The 18,108-nt window shown below is 50.6% G+C and overlaps 1 protein-coding gene across 2 annotated transcripts in view; it reads left to right on the top strand.

Moving 5' to 3' along the window:
- ip6k1 (inositol hexakisphosphate kinase 1) overlaps window positions 1-17,561 on the top strand; it is a 53,209-nt gene extending 35,648 nt beyond the window's left edge. For both annotated transcript variants that reach the window (XM_061220789.1, XM_061220790.1), the window contains exons 3-6: window positions 2,317-2,518; window positions 3,051-3,232; window positions 9,860-10,035; window positions 16,980-17,561. In XM_061220789.1, the coding sequence (XP_061076773.1) occupies window positions 2,317-2,518; window positions 3,051-3,232; window positions 9,860-10,035; window positions 16,980-17,474 (1,055 nt within the window). In that variant the 3' untranslated portion in view covers window positions 17,475-17,561. The remainder of the gene's footprint in view (window positions 1-2,316; window positions 2,519-3,050; window positions 3,233-9,859; window positions 10,036-16,979) is intronic.
- Window positions 17,562-18,108: the final 547 nt, after the last annotated feature.

The following is an 18,108-nucleotide window of genomic DNA, read 5'->3' as shown; positions in this document are numbered from 1 at the left end:
ACACACACCCACACACACACACACACACCCATACGCGCGCACACACACACACACACACACACACACGCACCCACACACGCACACACCCACGCATGCACACGAACACATCATATACGCAGTCACGCACGCACGCACACACACACACACACACACACACACTGCTCTCTGACATCAGCAGCGTCTCTGTTCATTAGCTTCAGTGGCTGGATTGACCTCAGTGATCTCAGGGAGGCGATCAGCGAGCTGCATGGAGACTGTGTGCCAGTCGGGAGAGTGGAGACTGGGGATATTAAGTGTGCCTCCCTCCCTCCCTCCCTCCTCCCCCAGATCTGTTTTACCCCCCCCCCCCTCCCCCACACACCAACTTGTTCTGCCAATCTCGCCTTTATCTCTTGTTTTTGTTTTTTTTCCTCCTGTGTCAGTGCTTTTAGATTGCTGTGAATTACTCACTCTCTCTTCCCCTTAAATGGGAGTTGTCAGTTAACGGTTATCCTGGGGTAAATCTTGCAAAGCTGGCATTTCTTATTGTTGGGTTTTTATTTTTTCGTTTTTATTTATTTATATTCTTCAAGGCGGTTAGCGCCAAGCGTTCTGAAAGGTATCAACATTGTTATTTGAGAGAAAATCATTGCAGAAGGAGGATGATTCATCTGTGGCTTTTGTGGAGATGTGGCATTTTGTATTCCACACGTCAGGCTTTGTCGGTTGTTATTTAGAATAAAGCTCTAAGTTCCTCTCTTCCGTCTCTTCATCCGCACAGGTTTTGTACTCCGTAGTATATGTGTCCAAACAAGCCTGTGCTAGTGTGTTATGTAGTGTACACGAACGAGCCAAAACATTATCACCACTTACAGAGGAAGCCAACAATGTGGATTATTGTGTTGACAACCCCCAGAGCTCATGGACCAGTCAAATCGGCCCAGACCCGGCTCTCATGTCATGGACTGTGGAAGCCCTGCTGGTCCCTGGTCCCTCCCACGCTTCACCACATCCGTGAGCTACGAATACATCTGCCTACCCTCTGAACTACAGACTCTACGTCCCTCCCTATGGAGTTCAGTCTCGTACATTAAACCTGTAGGCCAGCGGAGGACGGGCATGCCCCTTGTAGCCCGGTTCCTCCACAGATTTCTTCCCATCGGGGAGTTTTTTTTCCTCACCACTGTTTGAGGGTTTTTCCTCCCCTGAGGGAGTTGTTTACCTCATATGCTATTGGGGGGGCATTAATTCTCCTCTTATGTGTCACTCTGTAAAGTGTCTTTGTGACGGCCTTTTGTGAAAAGCACTGTACAAAAAGAAATGGAGTTCAGTTGAATTCAATTCTCTCATAACTACGGCGCATGCCGAGGTCTAGGATATATTAGACGTTCAGCGTACCGTTGGGGTTGGCCTTAGCGACACCCCTTCACGACGGCCGCCCTCCTCGTCGGCAGTGGCCTCTCTCTCCGCCGGACAGTGCGCCCTGACGCACTGCACACGTCGTTACGGGAACGGTTCGAGGAACACGGCGGAGAGTTCAAGGTGTTGCCCCCGGCCTCCAAATTCCCCCGATCTCATTCCAGACGACAAGGCTGATCCGCGGTGGCTCCACCTCGCCGCGTACAGGACTTAAAGGATCTGCTGCTGACGGCCTGGTGCCAGATACCGCAGGGCACCTTCAGAGGGCTTGTGGAGTCCTTGCCTCAGCGGGTGTGTTTTAGCAGCGTGCAGGTGGTCATAATGTTTCGGCTCATCGGTGTGTGTGTCTGAATGAGCCTGCGCTAGTGCGTTATGTAGTGTGTACACTCAGTGAGCACTTTATTAGGTATTTATTTACTGCTGTAGCCTATCCACTTCGTTATGATGCGTTGTGTGTTCAGAGATGCTCTGCTGCATACCACTGTTGTAATGTGTGGTTATTTGCCTTACTGTCACCTTCCTGTCAGCTTTGACCAGTCTGGCCCTTCTCCTCTGACGTCTCTCATTAACGTTTGTCTGCAGAACTGGACTGCAGAACTGCTCACTGGATTTTTAAAAATGTTTTTGTACCATTATTTTCAAACTCTGGAGACTAGTGTGTGTGAAAATCCCAGAAGACAAGCAGTTTCTGAGACCACCCTGTCTGCCACCAACACGTCACTTAGATCACATTTTTTCCCCCATTCTGACGGTTGATGTGCACATTACCTGAAGCTCCTGACCCGTATCTACACGATTGTGTGCATTGCACTGCTGCCCCACGATTGGCTGATTTGACAATCGCATGAATAAGTGGCTGTAGTGAAGTGAAAATGAGAGTGTGTGTGTGTGTGTGTGTGTATGTGTGTCCCTCCCCAGGCGTGGTGCTGGTGTGTTTCGAGGGGGACCTGGACGGCTACATTAACCTGGTGGCGTACCCGTACGTGGAGAGCGAGGGCCTGGAGCACGACGAGCCGCCCGAGAGGGACCAGCCGCGCCGCAAACACTCCCGCCGCAGCCTGCACCGCTCCGGCAGCCAGCACCGCGAGGAGCGCCCCCACCACAGCGACAGCAGCGAGAAGTGAGCCACAGCGCCCCCGCCTGGCCGGGGGTCATAACACGCAGCACGCAACACGCAGCACGCAGCACGCAGCACGCAGCACGCAGCACGCAGCACGCAACACGCAACACGCAACACGCAACACGCAACACGCAACACGCAACACGCAACACGCAACACGCAACACGCAACACGCAACACGCAACACGCAACACGCAACACGCAGCACGCAGCACTCAACACGCAGCACGCAACACGCAGCGCGCAACACGCAGCACGCAACACTCCCCCTGACCCTGTTACTGAGCGCACCTCCTCTCCTCTAACCCTGTTACTGACCACCTCCTCTCCTCTAACCCTGTTACTGACCACCTCCTCTCCTCTAACCCTGTTACTGACCACCTCCTCTCCTCTAACCCTGTTACTGAGCACCTCCTCTGCTCTCCCCTAACCCTGTTACTGAGCACCTCCTCTCCCCTAACCCTGTTTCTGAACACCTCCTCTCCTCTCCCCCTAACCCTGTCACTGAGCACCTCCTCTCCTCTCCCCGCAGCCTGCAGGAGCTGAAGAGCCCGCGGCTGGAGCTGCAGATCCACTCGGACGTGCCGTTCCAGATGCTGGACGGGAACAGCGGCCTGACCACGGAGAAGATCAGCCACAACCCCTGGAGCCTGCGCTGCCACAAGCAGCAGCTGAGCCGCATGCGGTCTGAGTCCAAGGACCGCAAACTCTACAGTATCCTCTCCGCCCTGCCCTCACACACGCTACACACACCCCGCAAGCTCTACAGTATCCCCTCCGTTCTGCCCATCACACACTACACGCACCCCGCAAACTCTACAGTATCCTCTCCGTTCTGCCCGTCACACACACACCAACACACACCTCGCAAACTCTACAGTATCCCCTCCGCCCTGCCCGTCACACACACCCTACACACACCCCGCAAACTCTACAGTATCCTCTCCGCTCCGCCCGTCACACACACGCTACACACACCCCGCAAACTCTACAGTATCCTCTCCGTTCTGCCCTCACACACACACTACACACACCCCGCAAACTCTACAGTATCCCCTCCGCCCTGCCCGTCACACACACGCACTACACACACCCCAGCACACTCAAACACTAACACACACCCCGCAAGCTCTACAGTATCCCCTCCGCCCTGCCCGTCACACACACGCCAACACACACCCCGCAAACTCTACAGTATCCTCTCCGTTCTGCCCTCACACACACACTACACACACCCCGCAAACTCTACAGTATCCCCTCCGCCCTGCCCGTCACACACACGCACTACACACACCCCAGCACACTCAAACACTAACACACACCCCGCAAGCTCTACAGTATCCCCTCCGCCCTGCCCGTCACACACACGCCAACACACACCCCGCAAACTCTACAGTATCCTCTCCGCCCTGCCCTCACACACACCCTACACACACCCGCAAGCTCTACAGTATCCCCTCCGCTCCGCCCGTCACACACACACTACACACACCCCGCCAGCTCTACAGTATCCCCTCCGTTCTGCCCGTCACACACACTACACACACCCCGCAAACTCTACAGTATCCGCTCAGCTCTGCCCGTCACACACACTACACACACCCCGCAAACTCTACAGTATCCTCTCCGCTCTGCCCGTCACACACACACCCCGCAAACTCTACAGTATCCTCTCCGCCCTGCCCTCACACACACGCCAACACACACCCCGCAAACTCTACAGTATCCCCTCCGCCCTGCCCGTCACACACACTACACACACCCCGCAAGCCCGACAGTATCCCCTCCGCCCTGCCCGTCACACACACGCCAACACACACCCCGCAAGCCCGACAGTATCCCCTCCGCCCTGCCCTCAAACACACACTACACACCCCCCGCAAGCTCTACAGTATCCTCTCCGTTCTGCCCGTCACACACACACTACACACACCCGCAAACTCTACAGTATCCTCTCCGTTCTGCCCGTCACACACACCCCCCGCCAGCTCTACAGTATCCCCTCCGCCCTGCCCGTCACACACACCCTACACACACCCGCAAACTCTACAGTATCCTCTCCGTTCTGCCCGTCACACACACACCCCGCAAGCTCTACAGTATCCTCTCCGCCCTGCCCGTCACACACACGCCAACACACACCCCAGCACACTCAAACACTAACACACCCACCCGACACACCAACACGACACATCGACACACCACTGACCAACACAACACACCCACCCGACACACCAACACGACACATCGACACACCACTCACCAACACAACACACCCACACATCGACACACCACTGACCAACACAACACACCCACACATCCACACACCACTGACCAACACAACACACCCACACATCGACACACCAACACGACACATCCACACACCAACACGACACATCGACACACCAACACGACACATCGACACACCAACACGACACATCGACACACCAACACGACACATCGACACACCACTGACCAACACATCGTCATACCGACACGTCAACACACCAACACATCAACGTGTCAGCACACCTCAACACACCAACTCATAAACACATCAACACACATACACATCAACACACCAACTCATAAACACATCAACACACACACACATCAACACACCAACTCATAAACACATCAACACACACACACATCAACACACCAACTCATAAACACATCAACACACACACACATCAACACACCAACTCATAAACACATCAACACACACACACATCAACACACCAGCTCATAAACACATCAACACACACACACATCAACACACCAACTCATAAACACATCAACACACACACACATCAACACACGAGCACATGAGCACACCAACACGCCGTTCACCGTACAGGCCGGGTTAAAGGTTAACCAGGCAGTGCTCTCCTGTGGACTTTGGGGGAGCTGGGCTAATGTTGCGTGTAATTGGAAGCAGAAGACAAACAATACACCTCCGTGTGTGTGTGTGTGTGTGTGTGTGTGTGTATGCATGCATGCGTGTGTGTGTGTTGTGTGTCTTGTTATTACTTACATACTACATTACAACCATAAAGCCTGCTCGTGTTACTGAAACGGGGCTGAACGGTACACTGACACTCTCGTACGCCTTGAGGGACTTCTCGACCGGCTCATCTCTTTTCTCACGCTCACGTTTTAGTTTCCCGGAAATCTGGGTCAGTGTCAGCTCAGTTTCTGGGAACTTTGATGTGGGAAATCGGAGGAGAGAGAGTGAGAGAGAGAGAGAGAGAGAGAGACGCTCCCCGGCCCTTTCGTCCCGGGAACGGGGACTCGGTGGGGGTGGGGGTGGGTGCGGCCTTCACCTGACTGCAGCACCTCTTCAGGTGGAACGTTCCGGACCGGGATGCCCTGGAGCCTGCGGTGTGTCCTTCACACAGCTGCGGAAACCGGAGAAGGGGTTTGATAGCATTTTCCGCTGCGCTCACGCATTCCTCGATTGTTTGGTTTTCCACAGCGAGGAGCTCAAAAATAATAAACAGAGGGAGGGGGGTGGAGAAGGGAATTCACTGTGACCGGCCTGCAGTGTCTGCTTATGTTGTTGTTGTTGTTTTTCCCCGAGGCTGATTAGAGGCTAATTTATAAACGTCACAGTGACAGCCCCTCGGAGGACACGCGGGTCGGACGGGGTTGGTGGGAAGGATCGCACGCGGACGCTGGATCAAAGCGAGCTCCAGCGGAGAGAGCGCCCTCTATGGGTCTGCAGCGGGTACTGCAGCTGCCTGTGGAGACCGTGTCCTGCTTAACTCTCCATTTTAAACGTGAGGCTCCCAGCTCCTGGCCAGTGTTAGCCAAAAGCGTTGGTTGTCTTGTTCTGAAGCCCGAGGGCTTGGAACGTATAACCCTGGAGCTGCAGTTTTTATAGTCGAACTGAATACCAATCTGGGGCTGGCATTTTTTTTAACGTCCCTCCTCAAATCCCTTTCCCTGGGGTGTGTTCACGGCTCTCCGTCTCCAGTCCTGCAGGTCTCCGATGTCTGGTGGTTTGTGGTGCGTTTCAGCCCGACACAACTGAAGCGATTCGTTTTAACGGGGTCGTTCTCCTTCTGTTTTTTTGAAAGCTTTTCCGTGTCGGTGTACAGTGCCGGTCAGTTTTTGCGTGTGATGGGAGATTTGATATTTTTCCAGAAATTTCTCATGACGTGCCAGCTTTTGTAATGGCTGCAGCTGCAAGGATACTAAGGCAAGATGCACTTCAGATGCAACTCCCGTTTATACTGCTAAGCTTTGCCTCCAGTGGCCGCGCATGTACGCATGGCCTGATTCTTCTTCAGAAACCTACATTTAATTTTATTTTTGGTTGGAACTATTTCCTATGACGCATTGCAACCTGAGGCCGCTGTACTGTGGGAGTACTGGCACAATACACAAAATTATACATTTATGCGAGTTGTGAATAACCCGTATGAAATGTAATGCGTTTCAATGTATGGCCTCAGGAAACATAAAATCGCTGAACACAGACCGCTTCGGGGCACCTGGAAGTGTAGCCCACAAATGTCCCAGCAGCTGCCAAATGCATACCATTTTTCTGTATGCATCTAAAGTTCCCTTCATTGGGCTATTAAAACTGTCTGGACCACATGGGGAAAGAAAAAAAAAAAAATCCACAAAACCTGAAATAATATTGGAAAAACCCCAGAAACTGAACTACCCCAGTGGAGTCCATCGGCAGAAAGCTGACACCGTGTCCCTCGAGCACTGGACCCCTAAGATCCCTGACGTGCTGACACCGTGTCCCTCGAGCACTGGACTTTTAAGATCCCTGACGTGCCGTTTCAGATTGAGAGGCTGCATATTCAGAGACATCGGGGCACTCTAAACGGCTGTGGTGTACGGACCACTGAGCGCTTCATGAGCTGTGATAGGCCCACACTCTGAAGTTAAATGTGTTTTCAGTGCTGGAGCTGTAAGACTGGAGCTCTGAGAATCACTGGAGCTCTTGAGACGCACTGGAGCTCTCTGAGACTGACGCACTGGGGCTTGGAGACACTGACTCACTGGAGCTCTGAGACACACTGACGCACTGGAGCTCTGAGACACACTGACGCACTGGAGCTCTGAGACACTGACGCACTGGAGCTCTGAGACACTGACTCACTGGAGCTCTGAGACACACTGACTCACTGGAGCTCTGAGACACACTGACGCACTGGAGCTCTGAGACACAGACTCACTGGAGCTCTGAGACACACTGACGCACTGGAGCTCTGAGACACAGACTCACTGGAGCTCTGAGACACAGACTCACTGGAGCTCTGAGACACAGACTCACTGGAGCTCTGAGACACAGACTCACTGGAGCTCTGAGACACACTGACGCACTGGAGCTCTGAGACACACTGACTCACTGGAGCTCTGAGACACACTGACTCACTGGAGCTCTGAGACACAGACTCACTGGAGCTCTGAGACACACTGACTCACTGGAGCTCTGAGACACACTGACTCACTGGAGCTCTGAGACACACTGACTCACTGGAGCTCTGAGACACACTGACTCACTGGAGCTCTGAGACACACTGACTCACTGGAGCTCTGAGACACACACTCACTGGAGCTCTGAGACACACTGACTCACTGGAGCTGAGACACACTGACTCACTGGAGCTCTGAGAATCACTGGAGCTCTCTGAGACACAGACGCACTGGGGCTTGGAGACACACAGACTCACTGACTCACTGGAGCTCTGAGACACACTGACTCACTGGAGCTCTGAGACACTGACTCACTGGAGCTCTGAGACACAGACTCACTGGAGCTCTGAGACACACTGACTCACTGGAGCTCTGAGACACAGACTCACTGGAGCTCTGAGACACAGACTCACTGGAGCTCTGAGACACACTGACTCACTGGAGCTCTGAGACACAGACTCACTGGAGCTCTGAGACACACTGACTCACTGGAGCTCTGAGACACTGACTCACTGGAGCTCTGAGACACTGACTCACTGGAGCTCTGAGACACACTGACTCACTGGAGCTCTGAGACACACTGACTCACTGGAGCTCTGAGACACACTGACTCACTGGAGCTCTGAGACACACAGACTCACTGGAGCTCTGAGACACACTGACTCACTGGAGCTCTGAGACACAGACTCACTGGAGCTCTGAGACACAGACTCACTGGAGCTCTGAGACACAGACTCACTGGAGCTCTGAGACACAGACTCACTGGAGCTCTGAGACACACTGACGCACTGGAGCTCTGAGACACTGACTCACTGGAGCTCTGAGACACACTGACTCACTGGAGCTCTGAGACACAGACTCACTGGAGCTCTGAGACACACTGACTCACTGGAGCTCTGAGACACACTGACTCACTGGAGCTCTGAGACACACTGACTCACTGGAGCTCTGAGACACACTGACTCACTGGAGCTCTGAGACACACTGACTCACTGGAGCTCTGAGACACACTGACTCACTGGAGCTCTGAGACACACAGACTCACTGGAGCTCTGAGACACACTGACTCACTGGAGCTGAGACACACTGACTCACTGGAGCTCTGAGAATCACTGGAGCTCTCTGAGACACAGACGCACTGGGGCTTGGAGACACACAGACTCACTGACTCACTGGAGCTCTGAGACACACTGACTCACTGGAGCTCTGAGACACTGACTCACTGGAGCTCTGAGACACAGACTCACTGGAGCTCTGAGACACACTGACTCACTGGAGCTCTGAGACACAGACTCACTGGAGCTCTGAGACACAGACTCACTGGAGCTCTGAGACACACTGACTCACTGGAGCTCTGAGACACAGACTCACTGGAGCTCTGAGACACACTGACTCACTGGAGCTCTGAGACACTGACTCACTGGAGCTCTGAGACACTGACTCACTGGAGCTCTGAGACACTGACTCACTGGAGCTCTGAGACACACTGACTCACTGGAGCTCTGAGACACACTGACTCACTGGAGCTCTGAGACACACAGACTCACTGGAGCTCTGAGACACACTGACTCACTGGAGCTCTGAGACACAGACTCACTGGACTGTTGCTCCAGCCTAACCTCTTTATGAGCATTACTGACAATGTTGTTGTCAACAGGAGTGAGTGTACGGCAGCCACGGTTAGCAGTTGTATCATGATGGGCAAACAACGAGTGGATGATTTCAGGAAAACGCATGCACGTGCACACACAAGTGCACGCACACATGCACACACACACACACACACGCATACACACACACACACACACACACACACACACACACACACACACATACACACGCACACACACTGTGCGTACACCTGCCCAGACCGGGCGTTGTCCTTAACGCAGCCGCCCCCAGAGTTCCTGCTCCTGGAGAACGTGGTGCACCACTTCAGCTACCCCTGCATCCTGGACCTGAAGATGGGCACGCGGCAGCACGGGGACGACGCCTCCGAGGAGAAGGCCGCCCGGCAGATGAAGAAGTGCGAGCAGAGCACGTCCGCCTCGCTGGGGGTGCGCGTGTGCGGCATGCAGGTGAGAGGGGCCCCGGGACCGCGCGTCCGCTGACCCGACCGCGCGTCCGCTAACCTGACCGAGCGTCCGCTAACCTGACCGCTAACCTGACCGCTAACCTGACCGCGCGTCCGCTAACCCGCCCGCTAACCCGACCGCGCGTGCGCTAACCCGACCCGACCGCGCGTACGCTAGCCTAACTCTAAATGTGGCGCACCTTTGATAATAATAATAATAATAATGATAATAATACACGTTTTGTCTAGCACCATTGAAAACAGTTACAAAATTAAGAGATAAAACAAACAAAAATCCATAACAATAAACACATTATAAAACATCCATCCATCCATCCATTATCTTAACCCGCTTATCCTGAACAGGGTCGCAGGGGGGCTGGAGCCTATCCCAGCATACGTTGGGCGAAAGGCAGGAATACACCCTGGACAGGTCGCCAGTTCATCACAGGGCACACACACCATTCACTCACACACTCATACCTATGGGCAATTTAGACTCTCCAATCAGCCTAATGTGCATGTCTTTGGACTGTGGGAGGAAACCGGAGTACCCGGAGGAAACCCACGCAGACACGGGGAGAACATGCAAACTCCGCACAGAGAGGCCCCGGCCGACGGGGATTCAAACCCAGGACCTCCTTGCTGTGAGGCGGCAGTGCTACCCACTGCACCATCCGTGCCGCCGGCATTATAAAACATAATATATGAATATGATAACAATATATGAAACTATGCACTCGTATCTGCCTGACTGACGCATTGTAAACGGCATCAGTGCAGCGTAATTTGTCCGACTGTTCACCATATTATTTATGAGAATACATTTAATAACATGAAGTATTGTTGAACAATTCGTCTACATATTTGAGGGATTATTTTACAACAACATCTCCGTTTATATTTATCATCCTAAATAATTTTTTGGGCACTCCAGGGAGCATCAATCAAACAGCTGTTTGTTTATTCGTTGTAAGAGAGGCTTTTATCCGTTTTTGCAAATTAACTCTTCATATATGATACGTGAGAGGTAATATTTCGATTTATTTTACACAGTGGTATCAATTTCACACCATTTCTCGCGTTTCATCCCATTGCCATCGGAGTTGCAGTTTCTCATTTCTCCAGTTAATGTGCGTACGCATGGGTCAGAGTTTCCGTGGAGGACCGCACATTTTCCCGTCAAGTTCGTTTTTTATAAATGCCAAAGTTTGCTTAGAAAGTGGTGTACGCATTCTTTTGTGCCTACGCAACGTTTATAAATGAGGCCCCTGGGTGAGGTTAGCCAAAGCGCGGCAAGGTTGGTTTATTATTATTATTATTATCATCGTCATCATCACATTCGTTGTGCAGAGCTGTTCGTCGTTTATAATCAATCAGGATAATATCCCACACCTGTAGCTTTTCAGAGGCAATCAAATGGCTGAAATCCCTTTTCTTGGCCTTCTTTTCAGCGTTCGCCATTGTCGTCTTTGTGAAATGCATATTCATTAGGGGTGTTTCACTGCCTATTTATAGGCAACTGTGGGCGGGACATGAAGCTGGCAAAGGTGCGCCACATTTAGAGATGATTGTGATTTATAAAGGAAAACTGGCGTGGGACGTGCGTGTGCACCGTTTTATAAATCAGAATATTTTTGTGCGTACGCGCGTCCTGGGTTTCATGCGTACGCAACCTTTTGACGTGAATCCTACGCACAGTTTTATAAATGAGACCCCGGGTAACCCCGCATTCTTCACAAGCACAGATACCATCAAACCCAACCATCATCTTCCTTCAGTTCAGTCTTCCTGTACTAAAGGACGCTCTGGTGGTTTATTGGGGTTTCTGATGACAGGACCACCCAGTGAAACTGCGCTGTAGTTTTGTGAAGATATTTTGGCGTCAGCAGTAGGGAGACCGGTGACCATCTGGTTGTTCTGTAGGAAGGTCTGTGTTTCGGCCCCCGTGCCAGAACTCACCCCAATAATAATCTGATGCTGATACCGGCTTCAAACAACCTTTGTATCGGCCTGATTATAGTAGGTATGATGACACTACATGCGCATGCCAGATGCGTGATTCGTTGGGTTGCTGTACATTAAGTGAGAACGTCATTGTGTAACGGGACTTTACGACCAGGGGAGGCGGCAGGGAGCCACAGGAGTCCAGAAATAGGGCGATTAGGCAGGTGGTTTTATTTACAGTCGTGCAGAAGGGGGCAAAGATAATACAAAGATAGACGAGACAATCTGCCACGATAATCAGGGCTTCTGCAGGACCATCTAAAAAAGGCTGTTAGGTTTTTTGCTTGCCCAGCAGAGCCACATGACCCCCTGCCCTGGCTGCTTTTGCACCCTCTTGAGCCTGTACCTGTCAGTGCTCCTCCCCAACACCTAAATGAACCTTTCCCCCCTCACTCTTGGGTAGAGCATAACGACCATTGTGTGGAGTTCAGAGCAAAAAGTCATTTTAAATGATTCTATTCACAGGCAAAAGGATATTGCGAAAATGAATGTCATATTTTACTAATATGGCTCACAGAAGTAAACTCTGCCAGCCTGCCCACAACCCCCCTCTGTGGGAATTGTGTCCCGATTAAGCAGAGATCAGTACAGACCCTACGGATGCCTGCCTTTCCCCCACAAACTTTCCCCACAGACCCTGAAACAGAAACAGTAAGTTCGGCTTACTGTTTCAGAAGTCTCACGCCAATTAATGCACATATTTAACCAAACATGAGTACCTCTTCCACATGGACATGAGACGGAAAATAAAAGTCACACACGAAAGACAATATAAACGAACATGCACTTTTGCACTTATAAAACTCATCATTGGTCAAAGAAAAACTGTACTGAAAATGAATGTGAAATCCTTGGGAAAAATAAGGTTTAAATGCAGTAATGAATCTAGTGACAAAGATGGTGTATGGTGATATGAATAAAGATGACAGTTTTATTGCAACAGAAACAATACTTATGCACTGTATGCTGCATGAAAACTGGCTACACCCACAGGTAATATACCACACCGACAATCATGTTCAAAAGCATCTGAACCTCTTTATTTCTCTACCATCTTTACCAGCCAAACTCAAGCAAACTATACAGAGACTCAATACCTCTCTGGACTCATACTCTCTGCTCAATAATATTTTTAAGCTTAAATATTTATATATATATATACCTATAATTTGTTAATTTATTTCCTTTATAATTCATACTCCACTGCTACATTTGTGTTGCATTTGTGTTAGAATGTAAAACGGGTTTTGCCGTTGGCCAGTATGGACAAGTCAGATATTGTTTATTTATATTTAGCCCCAGGATTTCCATATCATCCTCCAGATTTGTTTCATATTTGTGAAGAGGTGTGGAAAAGTACAGTACTGTAGCATTGGGTATTCTGTGCTGTAACGCAACACTAGAAACTCCTGTTACCCGCTGGAACATCCTGTACTTATGAAGCAGAGAGAGAGGCTGGAGGGATCTCGAGTATCTAGTGAGCCTCGATAATCGTGCTGTGTCACATTCATGTGTGTGGTCGAATGTCCCTCCCATGTTCCTACAGTGACAGAACGGCGAAAAGGCTTCTCAAGTGACAATGTGAATTGGGGTTTGGGGGTGGGGGGAGAGCAGCAAAGCTTGTTTTTCAGCTGCGGTGCTCTCTTGAGTAGAGTGTAGATCTCATGTACTGGGCACTGGTGCCACACATCCAGTAGAAAGTAGATGTGCTTTAGTGTTGAGTCTCGTCAGACAGACAGAGTTTGATCTTCTGTTTCATAACCTATTTTTGGTTCAGAGGCATTGATCAGACACCCTGATCTAGAGCGAGGAACGCCGGTTATTCACGGTTTGCACACAGTGCGTTACACAGCTGGGTGTTTGCTGCTGAAGCAGTGCATGTTGGGTAGCTACCTGGGAATCGCCCTCACCACCGTGCAGTATCCAGCCTGCTGCCCCTGCACTGCTGCTCTCTGCACTGCTGCTCTCCACTGCTTCCCCTGCACTGCTGCTGCTCTCTACACTGCTTCCCCTGCACTGCTGCTCTCTGCACTGCTGCTCTCTGCACTGCTGCTGCCCCTGCACTGCTTCCCCTGCACTGCTGCTCTCTGCACTGCTGCTCTCTGCACTGCTGCTGCCCCTGCACTGCTTCCCCTGCACTGCTGCCCTCTACAGCTGCGTTCAGCATCACATTCACAGACCCGTTCAGTATCTGCAGCGGTATTTACACTCAGGATCTATTGTATAGCATTTAGAATGTAGGGATAAGTGTGCTCCATAATATGATGTCACTGTCATGTTTTGGTGATTCATTTATTTATTTATTTTTAAATGACCTGACTTTTTTTTTAAGGACCAATTTTTTCAGCACCACTGACTTTTTTTTTTTTTTTTCATTTTTTCATTTTTTCAGTGACTAATTTGAGCTTCTGCTGGTTTTTTTTTTTAAATAGCTTTGTCCTATTTCGTTCCGCAGTGAAACTGGGCGTGAGATAGCGCTGTGTGTAAAAAAGAGCGCAGTGAAAGAGATTGAGGAGCAGCGCACTGACCTTGGCTGAAGCCAGCGTTGTGTTGAGGGAGTGCGTGCTGCTGAGCTTGGCTTTCTGTGAAGGGTGTGGCACGGCTAAAGGGCTTTCCTGTTTCTTGTTTCTGGAGCCAGAGAGGCCCGGGGATGAAGGATGGGCCTCGACCCTTCTGTGTGACGCAGGTCTCCATTAGACCCGGTAGACTGCACACCAAGGCCCCGATTACCATCTACTGCCTGCTGCTATTCTACAGCAAACACTTACACATCTCTCTGGTATACTGTACTGTCATCCTAACAGTCTGAACACAAACACTTACACACATCTCTGGTATACTGTACTGTCATCCTAACAGTCTAAACACAAACGCTTACACATCTCTCCACAGTATACTATCATCCTAACAGTCTAAACACAAACACTTGCACATCTCTCTGGTATACTGTACTGTCATCCTAACAGTCTAAACACAAACACTTACACATCTCTCTGGTATACTGTACTGTCATCCTAACAGTCTAAACACAAACAATTACACATCTCTCTGGTATACTGTCCTGTCATCCTAACAGTCTAAACACAAACACTTACACATCTCTCTGGTATACTGTACTGTCATCCTAACAGTCTCAACACAAACACTTACACATCTCTCTGGTACACTGTACTGTCATCCTAACAGTCTAAACACAAACACTTACACATCTCTCTGGTATACTGTACTGTCATCCTAACAGTCTCAACACAAACACTTACACATCTCTCTGGTATACTGTACTGTCATCCTAACAGTCTGAACACAAAACACTTACACATCTCTCTGGTATACTGTACTGTCATCCTAACAGTCTCAACACCAACACTTACACATCTCTCTGGTATACTGTACTGTCATCCTAACAGTCTGAACACCAACACTTACACATCTCTCTGGTATACTGTACTGTCATCCTAACAGTCTAAACACAAACCCTTACACATTTCTCTGGTATACTGTACTGTCATCCTAACAGTCTAAACACAAACACTTACACATCTCTCTGGTATACTGTACTGTCATCCTAACAGTCTAAACACAAACACTTACACATCTCTCCACAGTATCCTATCATCCTAACAGTCTAAACACAAACCCTTACACATCTCTCCACAGTATACTATCATCCTAACAGTCTAAACACAAACACTTACACATCTGTCCACAGTATATTATACTGTTATCCTAACAGTCTAAACAGAAACCCTTACACATCTCTCCACAGTATACTCTACTGTTATCCTAACGGTCTAAACACAAACCCTTACACATCTCTCCACAGTATACTATACTGTTATCCTAACAGTCTAAACACAAACCCTTACACACCTCTCCACAGTATACTATACTGTTATCCTAACAGTCTAAACACAAACCCTTACACATCTCTCCACAGTATACTATCATCCTAACAGTCTAAACACAAACCCTTACACATATCTCTACAGTATACTATCATCCTAACAGTCTAAACACAAACCCTTACACATCTCTCCGCAGTTTACTTGGCTATCATCCTAACAGTGAAAACTCTTAATAAAAACTCAAGTTGAGCAGCAATGAGGAGTGTAATGATAAATCGGTGGCCTGGGGTCACAGACTGAGATGCTTGAGGAGAAGTGGTTGTGTGTATGGAAGGGGGAGGTTGAGTATTACTGGAGTACCAAGGACAACGGTGGAGGTGTCTAGAGGAGCTCCTACGTACTCTCAGAGGAGACGTATGCTTAAAAAGCCTTCATTCAGCTGGCAAGTGGCCAGGATAATGTTGGAGTTTAGAGTTCCAAGTGACTCTTCGATGACGCGTAAAATTAAACGGCCTTTACAGCGCGAGCTGGCAAATGCACAACGAAAATAAAGGTTTAAAACCAAGAGCCTTGTGTCCTTGTGTGCACGTTCAGGCTGCTGCCCGCTTATCCGAGCAGGACGGCAGTCTCATTTCAATGTTTTATTCATTTAATTTCCCCCCATCTGCTCGATAGGTTCCTATGTGTGTGGGTTTGTCCTTTTGAAAGGACCGTTATTTTTTACCAGGAAATAGTCCCATTGAGATTTACATCTCTTTTTACAAGGGGTAGTCCTGGCCAAAATGACTTTTTAAAATACAACAAACATTACGTTACATTACATTGCATTAATGGCATTTGGCAGACGCTCTTATCCAGAGCGACGTACAGCAAAGTGCATACCAGGGATAAGTGATGTGGGATGTGATGCTTAGTTATGGATGTGACGCTAGTTAAGCACGTGATGCTTTAGCTTGTGAAAGAGCCGATGCACTTTGGATTAAAAGCGTCTGCCAAATGACTAAAAATGTAAAATGTAAATAAGTGCGCTGAAAGTACAATTTCTACAACCGCAGACCTCTAACCCCCCCGGTGTCCCTGGCATTGCGTCCCGCAGGTGTACCAGATGGACACGGGCCACTACCTGTGCCGGAACAAGTACTACGGGCGCGGGCTGTCGACGGAGGGCTTCCGGCAGGCGCTGCAGCAGTACCTGCACAACGGCGCCCAGCTGCGGCGGGACCTGCTCCAGCCCATGCTGGGCAAGCTGCGCAGCCTGCAGGCGGTGCTGGAGCGCCAGGCCTCCTACCGCTTCTACTCCAGCTCCCTGCTCGTCATCTACGAGGGCAAGGAGCCCGGCCCCGAGGCCCCGCCGGGCCCCGAGGGGCCCCCGGCGCAGCCCGGGGCCCCCGCGCCGCAGGAGCCCCCCCCGGCCCCGGCCCCGGCCCCGGCCCCGCCCGGCGTGGACGTGCGCATGATCGACTTCGCCCACAGCACCTTCAAGGGCTTCCGCGACGACCAGACTGTGCACGACGGACCCGACCGGGGCTACGTCTTCGGCCTGGAGAGTCTGATCAGGATCCTGGAGCGCATCCGGGACGAGAGCCAGTAGCCTAAAAAAACAACAACAAAACACACACACAGAAAAGGGAAATAAATAAAAAACCCTTCACCTTCACCCCCCTCACCACCCCCCACCCCTCCCATGACCACCCCCCACCTTTGACACTTTGAGGTAATATAATTAAATAAAAATGCGAAAAGAAACTGCGAATGAAACGTGGTGACGTTTTCTGAGACTGACGGGCACCGAGGACCGCGGCGGCCCTCGTAGCGATGTTGGGGACGGACGCTCCAGGTTTGAGAAACCCCTTCGATCTCCTCGTTGATTGACACCTGGGGAAACGGTGGCATCTGTGGCAGGGTCTACAAGCCCCACTGTCTGGACAGACACAGCTGCTCCTCCCCCCGCCCCCGCCCCCTTCCAAATACCCCCACCTCAACCGGCAGCATCGAAAGGACATGTCTGCCTCGTGTGTTCATCGCCACCATGTGGCCATTTCAAGTATTGCATCAAGGCACGGGTCAGAAATAATACACCACAGCTGAAGCTCAGGGCACGTCCAGGGTCAGGCCCTGTCTTAACACTGTGGGGTTTGTGTGTGTGCGTGAGCGTGCGTGCGTGCGTGTGTGAGTGTACGTGAGCGCGCATGTTCGTCTGTGTCCGTGCGTGTTGTTGTGCACAT

Source organism: Conger conger, chromosome 14 (genome assembly GCF_963514075.1).
Source record: "Conger conger chromosome 14, fConCon1.1, whole genome shotgun sequence".
Lineage (NCBI taxonomy): Eukaryota > Metazoa > Chordata > Actinopteri > Anguilliformes > Congridae > Conger > Conger conger.
The sequence above is the reverse complement of the archived record's forward strand: the minus strand, read 5'-3'. Positions and strand labels throughout refer to the sequence as shown.